The 18,377-nt window shown below is 38.1% G+C and overlaps 1 protein-coding gene across 21 annotated transcripts in view; it reads right to left on the minus strand.

Moving 5' to 3' along the window:
- Window positions 1–18,377, minus strand: part of CARF (calcium responsive transcription factor) — a 92,717-nt gene that overhangs the window by 49,013 nt on the left and 25,327 nt on the right. For 14 of the 21 annotated variants that reach the window (XR_012517646.1, XR_012517642.1, XR_012517650.1 and 11 more), the window contains exons 3-4: window positions 8,834–8,954; window positions 7,881–8,108 (exon numbers count right to left, since the gene is read on the minus strand). The exons of 1 other annotated variant lie outside the window; for it this stretch is intronic. Coding sequence is in view for 11 of the 20 variants with exons in the window: in XM_039469840.2 (XP_039325774.1) it covers window positions 7,881–8,108; window positions 8,834–8,911 (306 nt within the window). In the remaining 9 variants the exon portion in view is untranslated. Of the gene's footprint in view, window positions 1–7,880; window positions 8,109–8,833; window positions 8,955–13,104; window positions 13,189–18,282; window positions 18,361–18,377 lie in introns of all 21 variants that reach the window. 6 more of the 21 variants (XM_074399233.1, XM_074399234.1, XM_074399235.1 and 3 more) reach the window with 6 other exon arrangements.

Below are 18,377 nucleotides of genomic sequence, written 5' to 3' on the forward strand. Positions count from 1 at the left end.
AGTGTTAACTTTTTTTGGACTCAAATAACTTTGCTTGGAAAGGTACCATATGTAAAATGACAACCCTAAAAGGGTTCAGACTCTTTCATCTTCCTGCTGGGAAAAAAAACCCAGACTTTCTAAATGTTCTGATAGCAACTAGAATAAATGTTAGACAAAGGGGAAACTACAAAATTATTTCATTCTGGACGTGAAAAATATTAAAATGCAGTTGGTTCACATTTAAATTACTTGTTGAACATTAACTTCTGCTGGTAATGCAGTATGGTTACAGAAGCTTACTCCTTCTTTGCCTTTCAGTCCTGTTATAGGCCCAGAAAGCCTGAACATAAACAAAAAGGGCTCCTCTGCACATAGTCACCTCTCAACCAATAACTCTTAACTGTAGAATCTAGATAAGTCAATTTAGTTGGATCATAAAGGAGCAGAATGGCATAGATTAACTGCAGAATGCTCTAGAGTATGAAGAGAAACAAGGGTTAATTCTAGGTAAAATGACTACCTGTGTTATAATTTATAATGACAGCTATTATGCTTTTAAAAATAACTTTTATTATGAAAGTAATAAATACTCATTGTAGAAAACTTGGAAAATTCAACTAATCAAGAGACACATTGTCCTTCACAGTATTACTTATGTTAAGTACATTCTAAATAACCAGAGAGCAACTTAGAAGTTCTGCTCAGTAATTTTCCATATGTCAGTCAAAACAATCTTTCACTTCTTTGGCTCAAACTATGAACTTGGTCAAAAATACTTTTAGCCAACAGTTTGAAAAGTATTTAAGCAACCTAATTTTTTTTATCTTTATGCATTGCTACTCACATGGCACACATTTATCTGCAAAGATCAGCAAGAATATGTCTAATTCTTGTCTATGTCTAATTCTTGAATACATCTAATTCTATGTCTAACACACTATCGGTACCTCCACTGCTTTCTTTTTCTTCAAGAAGGCACACCAGAAAGTGGTATGCAGGTCACTGAGATGTTGATAAATCAAAAACTGGAGGTTAGGCCAGGTGCGGTGGCTCACACCTGTAATCCCAGCACTTTGGGAGGCTGAGACAGGCAGATCACAAGGTCAGGAGTTCAAGACCAGCCTGGCCAACATGGTGAAACCCATCTCTACTAAAACTACAAAAATTAGCCAGGTGTGGTGGCGCATGCCTGTAATCCCAGCTACTCAAGAGGTTGAGGCAGGAGAATTGCCTGAACCCAGGAGGTGGAGGTTACAGTGAGCCAAGATTGCGCCACTACACTCCAGCCTGGGCTACAGAGCAAGACTCTGGCTTAGAAAAAAAAAAAAAAAAAGCAAACAAAAAACAAAATAAACCCTGGAGTTTAGCTCTGTGTGTATTTGTGTGTACATGTGCAAATACACATACATACACACACACACACACACACACAAACATACACATATTAAATGTAAGTTACACATCAACTCTGGCATGTTAGAACTAGTTACGGATGTTACATTTCCAGTTGATCTCAAAGCACCAGTGTACCCAAACACAGAGACTGATAAGTACTGTTTAAAGTACTATTTGTAGTCCTGAACAGAAATCTTTTTCAATTCTTACATAAAAATGAAAGTCATGGAAACAATGTTTTAAACACAATGTAGCTGGGTGCTGTGGCTCACGCCTGTAATTTCAGAACACTGGGAGGGCAAGACAGGTATATCACCGGAGGTCAGGAGTTCGAGACCAACCTGGCCAACATGGTGAAACCCTGTCTCTACTAAAAATACAAAAAATTAGCCATATATGATGCTGGGCACCTGTAATCCCAAATATTCAGGGGCTGACACAGGAGAACTGCTGGAACCTGGGATGTGGAGGCTGCAGTGAACCAAGATTGTGCCATTGCACTCTGGCCTGGGCAACAAGAGCAAAAATCCGTATTAAAAAAATAAACAGGGGAGGGGGATCCAAGATGGCTGATTAGGAGCAGCTCAGGATTGTAGCTCCCAGCGAGAGCACAGAGGGACTGCAAAGAAGTTCGCACAGCAGCTGGGCAGAGCCCACAGCAGCTAAGCAAAGCCTCTGCAGGCAGACTGTGACTAGGCCACCTCCTCGCTGGGCAGGGCACCCCTGAAAAAAGGTAGCAGCATGACAGAAACTTATAAATAAAGCCCTACCGCCCTGGGACAAAGCACCTGGGGAAGAAAAAAGGCGTTTATGCGTTCTGCTGCAGCAGACTTAACTGTACCTGCCCAGCAGCTCTGAATGGAACAACGGAGCTCATAGCTCAGCACTTGAGCTCCTATAAAGGACAGACTGTCTCATCAAGCAGCTCCCTGAATCCCATATATCCAAAGAGCCACCTCATTTAAAGGAGAGCTCAGACTGACATCTGGCAGTATCCTTCTGGGACAAAGAAAGCAAAAGCAGAAACTGGCAGCAACCATTACTGTCTGCAGCTGCTGCAGGTGATCCCCAGGCAAGCAGGGCCTGGAGTGAACCTCAGCAGTCTTACAGCAGAGGCACCTGACTGGTAGAAGGAAAACTAAGAAACAGAAAGAAAGAAATAACTTCATCATCAACAAACTGGATGTCTACTCAGAGACCCCAACTGAAAGTCAAAAACTACAAAGACCACAGGTAAATAAATCCACAAAGATGGGAAGAAACCAGTGTAAAAGGGATGAAAACACCCAAAACCAGAATGCCTCTCCTCTTCCAAGGGATAACAATTCCTCACCGGCAAGGGAACAAGGCTGGATGGAGAATGAGTCTGATGAATTGACAGAAACAGGCTTCAGAAAGTGGGTAATAAGAAACTTTGCTGAGCTAAAAGAACATATTCTAATCCAATGAAAAGAAACTAAGAACCTTGAAAAAAGATTTGATGGAATGCTAATGAGAATAAACAGCTTAGAGAGGAATATAAATGAATTGATGGAACTGAAAAACAACAGGAGAACTTCATGAAGCATACACAAGTTTCAATAGCTGAATTGACAAAGCAGAAGAAAGGATATCAGAGGTCGAAGATCAACTCAATGAAATAAAACGAGAAGGAAAGATTACATAAAAAAAGGTTAAAAAAAATGAACAAAGTTTCCAAGAAATATGGGACTATGTGCAAAGACCTAATCTATATTTGATACGTGTACCTGAATGTGACGGAGAGAATGAATCCAAGCTGGAAAGTACTCTTCAGGATATTATCCAGGAAAACTTCCCCAAACTAGCAATGCAGGCCAATATTCAAGTCCAGGAAATACAGAGAACACGACAAAGATATTTCTCAAGAGGAGCAACCCCAAGGCACCTAATCGTCAGATTCACCAGGGTCGAAATGAAGGAGAAAATGCTAAGAGCAGCCAGAGAGAAAAGTTGGGTTACCCACAAAGGGAAGCTCATCAGACTCATAGTGGATCTCTCAGCAGAAACCCTACAAGCCAGAAGAGAGTGGGGGGCCAATATTCAACATCTTTAAATAAAAGAATTTTCAATCCAGAATTTCATATCCAGCCAAACTAAGATAAGCGAAGGAGAAATAAAATCCTTTATGAACAAGCAATTAATCAAGAGATTTCATCACCACCAGGCCTGCTTTACAAGAGCTCCTGAAAGAAGAAGTAAACATAGAAAGGAACAACGTGAAACAGCCACTCCAAAAACATACCAAATGGTAAACAGCATCAACACAATGAAGATACTACATAAACTAATGGGCAAAACAGCCAGCTAACATCAAAATGGCAGGATCAAATTCACACATAACAATATTAACCCTAAATGTAAATGGGCTAAACACCCCAATCAAAAGACACAGACTGGCAAATTGAATAAAAAGCCAAAACCCATTGGTGTGCTAAATCCAGGAAACACATCTCACATGCAAGGATACATAAAGGCTCAAAATAAAGGGATGAAGGCAGATTTACCAAGCAAATGGAGAGCAAAAAAAAAAGCAGGAGTTGTAATTCTAGTCTCTGATAAAATAAGACTTTAAACCAACAAAGATCAAAAGAGACAAAGAAGGACATTACATAATGGTAAAAGGATCAATGCAACAAAAAGACCTAACGATCTTAAATATATATGTGCCCAATACAGGAGCACCCACATACATAAAGCAAGTTCTTAATGACTTACAAAGAGACTTAGACTTCCACACAATAATAGTGGGAAACTTTAACACCCCATTGTCAATATTAGACAGATCAACAAGACAGAAAATAAACAAGGATATCCAGGACTTGAACTCAAGTCTGGACCAAGCAAACCTAATAGACATTTACAGAACTCTCCATCCCAAATCCACAGAATATACATTCTTCTCAGCACCACATCACACCTACTATATAACTGACCACATAATTAGAAGTAAATCTCTCCTCAGCAAATGCAAAAGAACGAAAATCATAACAGTCTCTCAGACCACAGTGCAATCAAGTTAGAACTCAGAATTGAGAAACTAACTCAGAACCACACAGTTTCATGGAAACTGAACAATTCGCTCTTGAATGTTGACTGCATAAACAATGAAATGAAGGCAGAAATAAAGATGTTCTTTGAAACCAATGAGAATGAAGACACAACATACCAGAATCTCTGGGACACATTTAAAGCAGTGTCTAGAGGAAAATATACAGCAATAAATGCCCATATGAGAAGCAAGGAAAGATCTAAAATGACACCCTATCATCAAAATTGAAAGAGCTAGAGGAGCAAGATCAAAAATCTCAAAAGCTAGCAGAAGACAAGAAATAACTAAGATCAGAGCAGAACTGAAGGAGATAGAGACACAAAAAAACCTTCAAAAAATCAGTAAATCCAGGAGCTGGTTTTTCATAAAGATCATCAAAATAGACAGACCACTAGCCAGAATAATAAAAAAGAAAAGAGAGAATAATCAAATAGATGCAATAAAAAATGATAAAGGGGATATCATCATAGATTCCACAGAAATACAAACCATTATCAGAGATTATTACAAACAACTCTATGGACATAAACTAGTAAACCTGGAAGAAATGGATAAACTCCTGGACACTTGCATCCTCCCAAGCTTAAACCAGGAAGAAGTCAAAACCCTGAATAGACCAATAACAAGGGCTGAAGTTGAGGTAGCAATTAATAGCCTACCAAAAAGCAAGCCCAGGTCCAGATGGGTTCACAGCTGAATTCTACTAGACATATAAAGAGGAGCTGGTACCATTCCTTCTGAAACTATTCCAAACAATCCAAAAAGAGGCAATCCTTCCCAAATTATTTTATGAGACCAACATCATCCTGATACCAAAAGCTGGCAGAGACTCAACAAGAAAAAATTTCAGGCCAATATCCATGATGAACATAGATGCAAAAATCTTCAATAAAATACTGGCACACTGATTGCAACAGCACATCAAAAAGCTTATCCATCATGATCAAGTAGGCTTTATCCCGGGAATGCGAGGCTGGTTCGACATAAGCAAGTCTATAAACGTAATTCACCACATAAACAGAAACAAAGACAAAAACCACATGATTATCTCAATAGATGCAGAGAAGGCCTTTGACAAAATTCAACAGCTCTTTATACTAAAAACCCTCAATGAACTAGGTATTGATGGAATGTATCTCAAAATAATAAAAGCTATTTACGAAAAACCAACAGCCAATATCATACTGAACGGGCAAAAACTGGAAGCATTCCCTTTGAAATCTGGCACTAGACAAGGATGCCCTCTCTCACCACTCCTATTCAATATAGTATTGGAAGTTCTAGCCAGAGCAATCAGGCAAGAAAAAGAAATAAAGGATATTCAATTAGGAAAGGAGGAAGTCAAATTGTCTCTCTTTGCAGAAGACATGATTGTATATTTAGGAGACACCATCGTCTCAGTCCAATATCTCCTGAAACTGATAAGCAACTTCAGCAAAGTCTCAGGATACAAAATCAATGTGCAAAAATCACAAACATTCCTATACACCAATAACAGACTTAAAGAGAGCCAAATCAAGAACGAACTGCCATTCACAGTTGCTACAAAGAGAATAAAATACCTAGAAATACAACTAACACAGGATGTAAAGGACCTCTTCAAGGAGAACTACAAACCACTGCTCAACAAAATCAGAGAGGACAGAAACAGATAAATAAACATTCCATGCTCATGGTTAGGAACAATCAATATCGTGAAAATGGTCATACTTCCCAAAGGAATTTACTGATTCAACACTTTCTCCATCAAGCTACCAATGACCTTCTTCACAGAACTGGAAAAAAACCACCTTAAACTCCATATGGAACCAAAAGAGAGCTTGCATAGCCAAGTCAATTCTAAACAAGAAGAACAAAGCTGGAGGCATCACACTACCTGACTTCAAACTGTACTATAAGGCTACAGTAATCAAAACAGCATGGTACTGGTACCAAAACAGAGACATAGACCAATGGAACAGAACAGAGGCCTCGGAGGCAATGCCACACACCTACAACCATCTGATCTTTGATAAACCTGACAAAAACAAGCAATGGGGAATGGATTCCCTGTTTAATAAATGGTGTTGAGAAAACTGGCTAGCCATGTGCAGAAAGCAGAAACTGGACCCCTTCCTGACACCTTACACTAAAATTAACTCGAGATGAATTGAAGACTTAAACATAAGACCTAACACCATCAAAACCCTAGAAGAAAATATAGGCAAAACCATTCTGAACACGGGCATAGGCAAGGACTTCATGATTAAAACACCAAAAGCATTGGCAACAAAGCCAAAATAGACAAATGGGACCTAATCAAACTCCACAGCTTCTGCACAGCAAAAGAAAGTCATTTGAGTGAATTGGCAATCAAAGGAATGGGAAAAAACTTTTGCAATCTACCCATCTGCAAAGGGCTGATATCCAGAATCTACAAAGAACTAAAACAGATTTACAAGAAAAAAACAAACAAGCCCATTCAAAAGTGGGCGAAGGATACGAACAGACACTTTACAAAAGAAGACATATATGAGGCCAACAAACATATGAAAAGATGCTCATCATCACTGGTCATTAGAGAAATGGAAATCAAAACCACACTGAGATACCATCTCACACCAGTTAGAATGGCATCATTAAAAAAATCTGGAGACAACAGATGCTGGAGAGGATGTGGAGAAATAGGAACACTTTTACACTGTTGGTGGGAGTGTAAATTAGTTCAACCATTGTGGAAGACAGTGTGGTGATTCCTCAAGGACCTAGAAACAGAAATTCCATTTGACCCAGCAATCCCATTACTGGATATATATCCAAAGGATTATAAATTGTTCTATTATAAGGATACATGCACATGAATGTTCATTGAGGCACTGTTTATAATAGCAAAGACTTGGAACCAACCCAAATGCGCACTGATGATAGACTGGACAGGGAAAATGTGGCACATATACACCATGGAATACTATGCAGTCATAAAAAACGATGAGTTCATGTCCTTTGTAGGGACATGGATGAATCTGGAAACCATCATTATCAGCAAACTGACACAAGAACAGAAAATCAAACACTGCATGTTCTCACTCATAGGCAGGTGTTCAACAATGAGAACACGTGGACATAGGGAGGGGAGGATCACACGCTGGGGTCTGTAGGGGGGAAACAGGGGAGGGACAGCAGGGGGTGGGGATTGGGGAGGGATAACATGGGGAGAAATGTCACATAAAGGTAATGGGGAGGAAGGCAGCAAACCACACTGCTACTTGTGTACCTATGCAACAATCTTACATGTTCTTCACATGTACCCCAAAATCTAAAATGCAATTAAAAAAAGAAAAAGAAAGAAATAAACACAATGTAAGTTAAAAGTGTCAAGAAATTAAGGTTATTTAGTAAAACGAATACATTTGGCTAAAGATCACAAAACTGGTTACTTATAAAATATACTCACCATTTGTGCACTGGAATCCCCCAATGATTGAAGTTCGTATTGAACAGCTTGCTCATTTTGGTCGACTAGGTGGAATTTTTCTGCAGAAAGTGTCTGTGTCTGAGTCAGCGTCCCTGGTATATTCTGTGATGGGAGTGAATTATTTACTTCAGGAGCAGTGATCGGCAAAACTCTAGGAGAATCATTTTGTTCAAAGGAAGAATCCCTGAAGCCCATACAGGTTAGATGCTTTTGCAAAGAAAAAAAAATCACTTCAGTCTAACAATATAGTATCACCATTCAAAAAAAAAAAAAAAGATGTGTTACAAAAATATCCATTTTCAGTTTTTACTTTTTTGTAAGTTCTCAATTCACACAAATTGATATACACAGTAAGTACTTAAGTAAAATTGTTGATTATTATATTTATCTTAATTTTATCAAAATAAAATTGTCCACAGGAATGCAACCTGAAATAACATAATTCAACCTACAGATTTTTCTTTGTATACAAATTTTTATAGATATATCTAAGCATTAAGTTCTGTATTATAAAATATGTGTATAATTAAATATTCAAAAATTTTTTTTTTTTTGGAGATGGAGTTTCGCTCTTGTAGAGTATAATGGCCCAATCTTTGCTCACTCTGCCTTTTGAGTTCAAGTGATTCTCCAGCCTCAGCCTCCCGAGTAGCTGGGATTACAGGCACCCACCACAACGCCCGGCTAATTTTTGTATTTTTAGTAGTGACAGGGTTTCACCATGTTGGCCAGGCTGGTCTGGCACTCCTGACCTCAGGTGATCTGCCCATCTTGGCCTCCCAAAGTGCTGGGATTACAGGCATCAGCCACCACACCTGGCCTAAAATTCTTGAATACACTAAATATAACAGGTATCCCTTGAGCATAAAGAGCTGTTAAATGGCATACTGTTTTACCCTAGGATGGAAAAAAGTTCCCAGCTGAACCCCTACCTCAAACACCTGAGCATCGGTTTTTGACTCTTCACCATCTTTATGGTTGGCTCTCAATGAATCATTAGATTGTTCCATGCTGACATCATATTCAATTCCATTTTCTTCTATTATTTAACAGCTGAAAGAGTTTAAATAGCTGATCAACTAAAGCACTTAGTATTTTTATGGAACGGTTTATCTTAAACCTCTCATATTCACTACTGTGGTACCCTATATAATTTAGGTAAAATCATTTCCATTCTATAGATTAAAAAATTAACATTTTTGTTAAATAACTTGCCAAGGCACCAGAACACATTCAAAACAGGGCAAAAATTAGTGTTATGTAGATCCCTCATTCTATCTTTAATCATACTTCTGTACTGGCTTTTTAAGATTGCTTTTATGTGACAAGGTACTGCTAACCTTTCAAATACTTCTAAAATTATCACTTTACCAGAGATTTAATGCAAATAAAGTTTTTCAACTTTATGAGTTGGGTGTGCCCTATTGTAGCATTAATTTTTAAATAGATATCCTGGTGTAAACAGATTATGTATATACAATTTTTACCATTAATAGACAAGCATACCACTTAACATTAGCTTGACAAGTTTTGAAAAGGAAGAGATAATTTAAAAAAAAGAAAAGAAAGAAACATGTATACCAATAACTCTGAGCCATTTAGGTCTATGGCAGTGGTTCTTAATTAGGGCAATTTGGTAAAGCTACAAAATCAGTCACGTTTTAATACATGGCTACAAAATATCTTTAAATTGCTCCTCCTTTAAGATTTTAAATTATCACTTATATCCTAATCAAGTAAAAAAATCAATAATGAAAAATCCAAAAAACTTGTAGTTACCTTGGGCTACAGAAGTAGAAGCAATTTTATTTTATAACTTTCTGGTTTTTTTTAAATTTGTATATCTATATTACTTGAGAATAAAAGAATGTTGAGAAGGGGTTTCAAAATAAAAAGAGCCTCCCATTAATGGTAATATGGCAAATGGATACTATAAAAAAAAATCTTCCTACAAAACAAAAAACAGTAAGTTTTATGGCTAAGAAACTGGTTTGGACAAGCGACCTGTAGGGCAGGAAAACTTAAAACTCCCAAGATAAGGATAACAACCTGAAAGGTTCTGTGTGAAGAGTGTAACCTGGCTTCTGGTAAGAAAAAAATGCAGCTACTATTTAGAAAAAAACAAACCCAAATAAGACTCCAGTTTCCTTTCATATTAAGATCAATTAAATATAAGCTAACAGTCAAAGAGTACCCAAAACACAGGAAATAAGCCACTATGAGATTGAGTCATCAGATTTAGACAGCCCCTAAAGACTTCCCATATTGGAAACATCTAAGATTGAATATAATTATTTAATGTCTAAAAAAATAAGTGAATCACAGAGATAAGCAAATAATAAAAACTATCAAAAGTTTAATATTAAAAAAAAAAAAAACAGGTTGGGCATGGTGGCTCCTACCTGTAATCCCAGCACTTTGGGAGGCCAAGGTAGGTGGATCACTTGTGGTCAGGAGTTAGAGACCAGCCTGGCCAACATGGTGAAATCCCATCTCTACTAAAAATACGAAGATTAGCCGGGCACAGTGGTTCATTTCTGTTATCCTAGCTACTCAGAGGCTGAGCCAGGAAAATTGCTTAAATCCTGAGGGTAGAGGCTGCAATGAGCTAAGATTGTGCCACTGCACTCCAGCCTGGGTGACAGAGAAAGACACTGTCTCCGAAAAAAAAAAAAAAAAAAAAAACGAAGAAACAAGAAACCAAGCAGAACTTTCGGAAATGAAAAACTGCTGAAATTAGAAGGTCAATGGAGCCAGAAACAGCGGTTCGTGCCTGTAATCCTAGCACTTTGGGAGACCAAGGCAAGAGGATTGCTTTGAGGCCAGGAATTCGAGACCAGCCTGGGCCACATAGTGAGATCCTGTCTCTACAGAAAAATTTTATAATCAGCCATGTACAGTGGTGTGGGTCTGCAGTCCCAGCTACTTGGGAGGCTGAGGTGGGAGGATCTCTTGAGTCCAGGAGTCTGAGGCTGCAGAGAGCCATAATCATGCCACTGCACTGCAGCATGCATGACACAGCGAGACCCTGTCTCAAAAAACAAACAAAAAAAGGCAATGGATAAGTTAAATAGATGATTAGATGCAGAAGAAAGAATTAGAAGACAGATTTTTGTATTACCTAGACTGCATCATAGCAAACATAGAAGATAAAAAAATATGACAAAGAGACTTAAAAATAGGAAAAACAGAAAGTATAGTATGCATATAAGTGAAGTCTCAGAAGAATAAAAAAGAGAAAATGGAGGAGAGCCAATACAGATGCTCTTAGACTTACAACAGAGTTATTATCCTGATAAACACACTGTGAGTTGAAAATATGTTAAGTGGAAACTATCATAAGTTGAAAGTGCATTTTTGACTTATAGTATTTTAAAATTACAATGCATTTATCCAGATGTAACACCATCACAGGTTGAGAGGTGTACTAAATATGTATCATTTTCACACCATCATAAAGTTGAAAAATCATAAGTTGAATTAATGTAAGAATTAATACCATCAGTATTTAAAGAGACAATGGCTGGCAATTTTTCAAAACTAAAGATATGAATATACAGATAAAGGAAGTCCTACTTTTAAGTACTCTAAGATAAATAAAAAGAAACCCATCCTCAATGTAATGAATGTGCAAAATTCTAAAGAGGAAAAGGAAAATGCAGCTAGAGAGGTAAGACAGACCATCAAAACACCCCGAGCCTAGGTAACAAAAACATAAATTAAAAAAAGAGAGATAAGACAGACTGCCTACAGAGTACTGAAATTAGGCATATAACAGCCTTTTTTTTTTTTTTTTTTTTTTTAATTGTACTTTGGGCTCTGGGGTACATGTGCACACCCTGCATCCTGCAGAACTGTTGCACAGGTACATACATGCCATGGTAGTTTGCTGTCCCTCACTCCCCTCGCCTACATTAGGTGTTATCCCTCCCTAACCTCCCCGCCCTCCCATCCCTCCCCTCCCCCCTCCACCCCGCAACCTAGTCCAGTGAGTAGTGTTCTTTTCTCTGTGCCCAAGTGTTCTCATCGCTTATCACCTGCCTATCAGTGAAAACACATGGCATTTGGTTTTCTGTTCTTGTGTCAGTTTGCTGAGAATGATGGTTTCTAGATTCATCCATGTCCCGACAAACGACAGGAACTCGTCGTTTTTATGGCTCCACAGCGGCCTTCTTAATAGCTACATGGTAGCAGAAGTCACAGGAATATTATTGAAGGTTTTTTAAAAAGTAATTATTGGCTGGGTATAGTGGCTCATGCCTGTAATCCTAGCATTTTGGGAAGCCAAAGAGAGTGAATCGCTTGAGCCCACAAGTTTGAGACCATCCTGGGCAACATGGCAAAACCCTGTCTCAAAAAGAAAACAAAAAGAAAAATAACTATCTATAAATAAAAACTATCAATAAATAACTGCATATGATCCAAACTATTTTTTTCTACTGCCTTACCTTCAGAATAACAACAACAACAACAACAAAAAACCACACAAAACTATATTTTTTGACAAAACAGAAAGGAAGATACCTTAAGATTTAAAAAAACTGAAAGTTGGCTGGGCACGGTGGCTCACCCTGCACACCCTGTAATCCCAACACCATCGGAGGCAGAGGGAAGTGGACCACTTGAGGCCAGGAGTTCAAGACCATCCTGACCAACATGGCAAAACCCTGTCTCTACTAAAAATAAAAAAAGTAAAAAAATAAAAAATTAGCCAGGTGTGGTGGCACATAACTGTAACCACAGCTACTCAGGTGGCTAACGCATGAAAATCACTTGAACTCATGAAGTGGAGGTTGCAGTGAGCCATGATCGTGCCAGGGGGACAGGGAAAGACTCTGTCTCAAAAAAAAAAAAAAAAAAACTATAATAATAAATAAAAAACAAAAAACTGAGAGTTTACAATCAATGTAGTGCACATCAAAGAAATTTCTTTATATATATATATATATTTTTTTTTTTTCTTTTTTATTGCACTTTAGGTTCTGGGGTATATGTGCAGAACATGCAGGATTGTTGCATGGGTACATACATGGCAATGTGTTTTGCTGCCTCCATCCCCCCATCACCTATATCTGGCATTTCTCCCCATGTTATTCCTCCCCAACCTCCCTACACTCTGCTGTCCTTCCCCTAGTCTCCCCCAACAGACCCTGTATGATGCTCCCCTCCCTGTGTCCATGTGTTCTCATTGTTCAACACCCACCTATGAGTGAGAACATGCGGTGTTTGATTTTCTGTTCTTGTGTCAGTTTGCTGAGAATGATGGCTTCCAGATTCATCCATATCCCTACAAAGGACACGAATTCATCCTTTTTTATGGCTGCATAGTATTCCATGGTGTATCTGTGCCACATTTACAATATACTTCATACCTGATAGCACAACAGGGTGACTACAGTCAATACTTTAATTATATTTAAAAAGTACTAGAAGAGTATAATTTGATTGTTTGTGACACAAAGGATAAATGCTTGAGGGGATGGATACCCCATTATGCATGATATGATTACTACACATTGCATGTCAGTATCAAAACATTTCATGTATCCCATAAATATCTACAATTAGTATGTACCCATAGCAAAACAAGATCTAAAAAAAATTTTTTTTAAAAAAGGAACAGTCGGCCAGGTGCAGTGGTACACACCTGTAATCCTAGCACTTCAGGAGGCCGAGGCAGGAGGATCACCTGAGGTCAGGAGCTCAAAACCAGCCTGCTCAACAGGGTGAAACCCCATCTCTACTAAAAATACAAAAACTAGTCTGGCATGGTAGCACACACCTGTAATTCGAGTAACTCAGGAGACTGAGGCAGAAGAATCACTTAGACTTGGGAGACAGATTGCAGTGAGCCGAGATCGTGCCACTGCACTCCAGCCTCAGCAACAGAGCAAGACTCTGTCTCAAAAAACAATAAATAAATAAGGAATAGTTATGCCATACAAGCACATTATAGAAGGGAGAGAAAAAATATACATCAAGTATCAAATATTTGGTAAAGGAATTACCTCTGTATTTCTTACATGTTAGATAACTGAATAAAGCACATTACTTCAGCAAAAAAAAAGTATATATGTATTTCAAGAAACCAAATATTATAGCAGAAAGAAGTCCTGAGATGCTTGAAAAAATGGTAAGCAAACAAATAACTATAAGAAATCTAAATAAAGGCTCCATATAAAATAATACTATCAATATTATAATTTTGTATGTGTGTTTTAAGGACTGAAATAAAACACTACAGAACTGAAAAATGCCTGTAACTCTAGAAGATATGATGATAGATAATATATCAATATATAAAATATAGCAATGATAATATGCACAATATATTGAAACTTATGAACTGCAACAAAAGCAGTACTCAGAAGGAAATTTAGAGCAACAAATACAACAGAATTGAGAGTCCAGAAATACATACATATCGATAAATGATTTCTGACCAGCCAAGCCAAAAGCATTTGGTGAGGAAAGAGTACTATCTTCAACAAATGGTTCCAGCACAACTGAATATCCACATGAAAACAAATGATGTTGAACTCTTACCTCATATTACATGCCAAAACAAAAAATGGATCAAAGAGCTAAACATAAAAACTAAAACCACGCAACTCTTAGAAGAAAAACATAGGAGTAAATCTTCACGTCCTTGGATTTGGCAATGCTTAGATATGGCACCAAAAGGACAAGTAACAAAAGAAAAAACAGATATAAGTTGGACATCATCAAAATAAAAATTTTTGTACAAAGGACACCATGACAAGGGTTAAAAGACCATCGATGAGAGAGACTATCTGCAAATCACATATCTGATATGGGTCTGGAATACATCAAGAACTTATACAACTCAACAACAAAAAGACTACAATCCAAAATAATCCAATTATGAAACAGGCAAAGGGAGAGCCCAAAGATAGATCAAGACCCTGTCTAAAAACAAACAAAAAAATTTCTATTATGCTAAGTAACGGAAGCTAAGCCATATATAAAAGGTCACATGTTACATAATTCTATTTACATAAAATATCCAAAATAGGTAAATCCATAGAGAAAGAAAGTAGACTGGTGGATGCCAGAGGCTTGTGAGCAGATGTAACCAACTAATGGGTACAAAATTTTATTTTGGGGTGATAAAGGTGTTTTGAAACTCTACATGGCACTTTTGTAACATTGTGAATACACTAAATGTCACTAAATTGTTCATTTAAAAAGGATTAATTTTAGGTTATATGAATTTCACCTCAATGAAAAAATAATAGTACCACCAAAATGTGTGTGTACATATATATGCATATGTACATGCAAGCAGGAAAATGTGAATGTGGACTAGATATTTGATATTAAGGATTTTTTCTTGGAATGCTCAGGTATTTCATGAAAAAAAGGAAAATAAAAGGAATTTTGGGGACTGGATACAGTGGCTCACACTTAGAATCCCAGCATTGGGAGGCTGAGGTGGGAGGATTACTTGAGGACAGGAATTTGAGATAAGCATGGGAGTTCAAGACCAGCCTGAGCCCCGTTTCTACAAGAAACTTAAAAAAAAAAAAACAAATTAGTGGCTGGGCGGGGTGGCTCATGCCTGTAATCCCAGCACTTTGGGAGGCCAAGGTGGGCAGATCACCAAGGTCAAGAGATCAAGACCATCCTGGCCAATATGGTGAAACCCCATCTCTACTAAAAATAGAAAAATTAGCTGGGCATGGTGGCATGAACCTGTAGTCCCAACTACTTGGGAGGCTGAGGTAGGAGAATCACTTGAACCTGGGAGGCAGAGGTTACAGTGAGCTGAGATTGTGTCACTGTACTCCAGCCTGGTGACAGAGTGAGACTCGTGTCTCAATTAATTTAAAAAAAAAAATTAGCTGGGTATGGTGGCACATGCCTGTAGTCACAGCTATTTGGGAAGCTGAGGCAGGAGGATGGCATGAACCCAGGAGTTTTAGGCTGCAGCAAGCTGTGACTATACCACTGCACTGCACTGCTTGTACAACAGAGTGCAACAAATTCTAAAAACAAATTTTTTGGTGTCTTTAAGTATGTGAATGGTATGATAATATTAATACTTATAGGTAAAATTATTAGACTGTCCAGGATTTGTTTAAAAAATATCAAAGTAAGGCTGAGAGCATAGTGACTCATGCCTGTAATCCCAGCAATTTTCGAGGCCGAGGTGGGTGAATTGCTGGAGCCCAGGAGTTTGAGACTAGCCTGAGCAACATAACAAGACCCTGTTTCTACTAAAGATCAAAAAAATTAGTTGGGCCTGGTGGTGTGTGCCTGTAGTCCCAGATACTTGGCAGACTGACGCAAGAGGATCACTTGATCCTGGGAGCTGGGATTGTGCCACTGCACTCCAGCCTCTGTGACAAAGTGAGACTCTGTCTCAAAGAAATAAATAAATACCAAAGTCAGAGAAAAGGGTAAAACTGATAGAGAAATAAGTAAAACAAGATTAGTCATATACTCATAATTGTATACAGGCTTCATTTACTATTCTAATCCTGTGTGTGTGTATATATATATATGTAGATATAATACATATGTATAAATACATATTTTTATAAATATATTTATAAGATAAAATATATTTAAATATATTTAAATAGATATACAAAAGTATATTATATAATAGGATTATATTAATTATATATAATTATAAATAATTTTATACGTAATTATATATTATATATAAATATATATTAGATACTATAGAATACACATACACACACACACACACACACACACACACACACACACACACATATTTTTTTTTGAGACAGAGTCTTATTCTGTCCCCCAGGCTGGGGTGCAGCGGCATGATCTTACCTCATTACAACCTCCACCTTCCCAGTTCAAGTGATTCTCCCACCTCAGCTTCCCAAGAAGCTGGAACTATAGGTACACACCACCATGCCTGGCTAACTTTTGTATTGTTTAGCAGAAATGCGGTTTCACCATGTTGGCCAGGCTGGTGTCAAACTCCTGACTTCATGTGATCTTCCCACCTCAGCCTCCCACAGTGCTGGGATTACAGACGTGGACTACCGTGCTTAGCCTACTCCTGTATAGTTTTGAAATTTCTCTTTAAAAAAATTTTTTTAGGCCAGGTGCAGTGACTCATGCCTATTATCCTAGCACTTTGGGATGCTAAGGCAGGCAGACTGCTTGATCCCAGGAGTTCCAGACCAGCCCAGGCAACATGTTGAAACCCTACCTTGACCTAAAAAAAAAAAAAAGCCAGATGTGGTGGTCCTCGCCTGCAGTCTCAGGAACTCAGGTGGCAGGGATGGGAGGATCACTTGACCCTGGGAGATCAAGACTGCAGTTGGCTGTGATCATGGCACTGCACTTCAGCTTAGGTGTCAAAGCAAGACCCTGTCTCAAAAAATAATCAAATGGCAACAAGAAAAACCAACTTTCAAAAAAATGGATAGAATTTAGGGCCAAATTGACAAATGCATTATCATAGTACAAGACCTCATCATAATTATCTTAAGTTAAGCAAGCAAAAGTAAGGAAACAGAACAAGCTTGATTTACTGGACAAATTTAAAATTCATTCTGAACAATTAAAGAACACATGTTCTTCTCGAATTCACATGGAACTGCAAATACTAGATCTGAACCATAAAGAACATACCATGTATCAAAACTTGTGGGATACAGCTAACGTAAAATTTCAAGGGAAATTTATAGCCTTTAAACTTGTCCAACCTGTGTCCCATGGTGTAGCCCAAGACAGCTTAAAATGTAGTCCAACACAAATTCGTAAACTTTCTTAAAACATTATGAGAAGTTTTTTCTTGCATTTTTAAAACTCATCATCTATCATTCGTGTATTTTATGTACAGCCCAAAACAATTCATCTTTTTCCAATGTGGCCCAGGGAAGCCAAAAGATTGGACACCCCTGCTTTAAACTTGCATATTAGGAAAGAAAGCTGTGTTTCCCATTTGTATAGTGGCATGTGAACAAACAAAAAAAAAAGACTGTGGTCAAAGGATACAAAATTTCAATTAGGAGGAATACGTTCAAGAGATCTACAGTGCATCTTAGTGACTACAGTTAATAGCAATATATTGTAGGCAGGTTACATTAGCAAGATGGCTCACTAGAAGTCGCTAGCGTTCATCTCCTTCATAAAGAAAAGACAATCAGAACAATGAGAAACAACTACATTTTAAAAAAATAAATCAGGGACAGCATTGGTAAGCACAGAAACTCTGGATGGCCACATGGCCACACAGAGAATGGAAGGATGCATCTGGCCTCTACCACCCAATCCCCCAACTGGGAACAGCCAGGAACCAGGAAGAACTCCCTGCAGCAAGGAGATAAACAAGAGGATTCCAGCAACCAACCCTATCAATAGACCTCACCACTTGGGTTCCCTGAAGTCTTCACAGGCACCAAGCCCAGTTGAGGAAGCTGTCTGGAGTCCACACTGCTGTGCTGCCCTGAGAGAAAAAAGTGA

Source organism: Saimiri boliviensis, chromosome 5 (assembly GCF_048565385.1).
Source record: "Saimiri boliviensis isolate mSaiBol1 chromosome 5, mSaiBol1.pri, whole genome shotgun sequence".
Lineage (NCBI taxonomy): Eukaryota > Metazoa > Chordata > Mammalia > Primates > Cebidae > Saimiri > Saimiri boliviensis.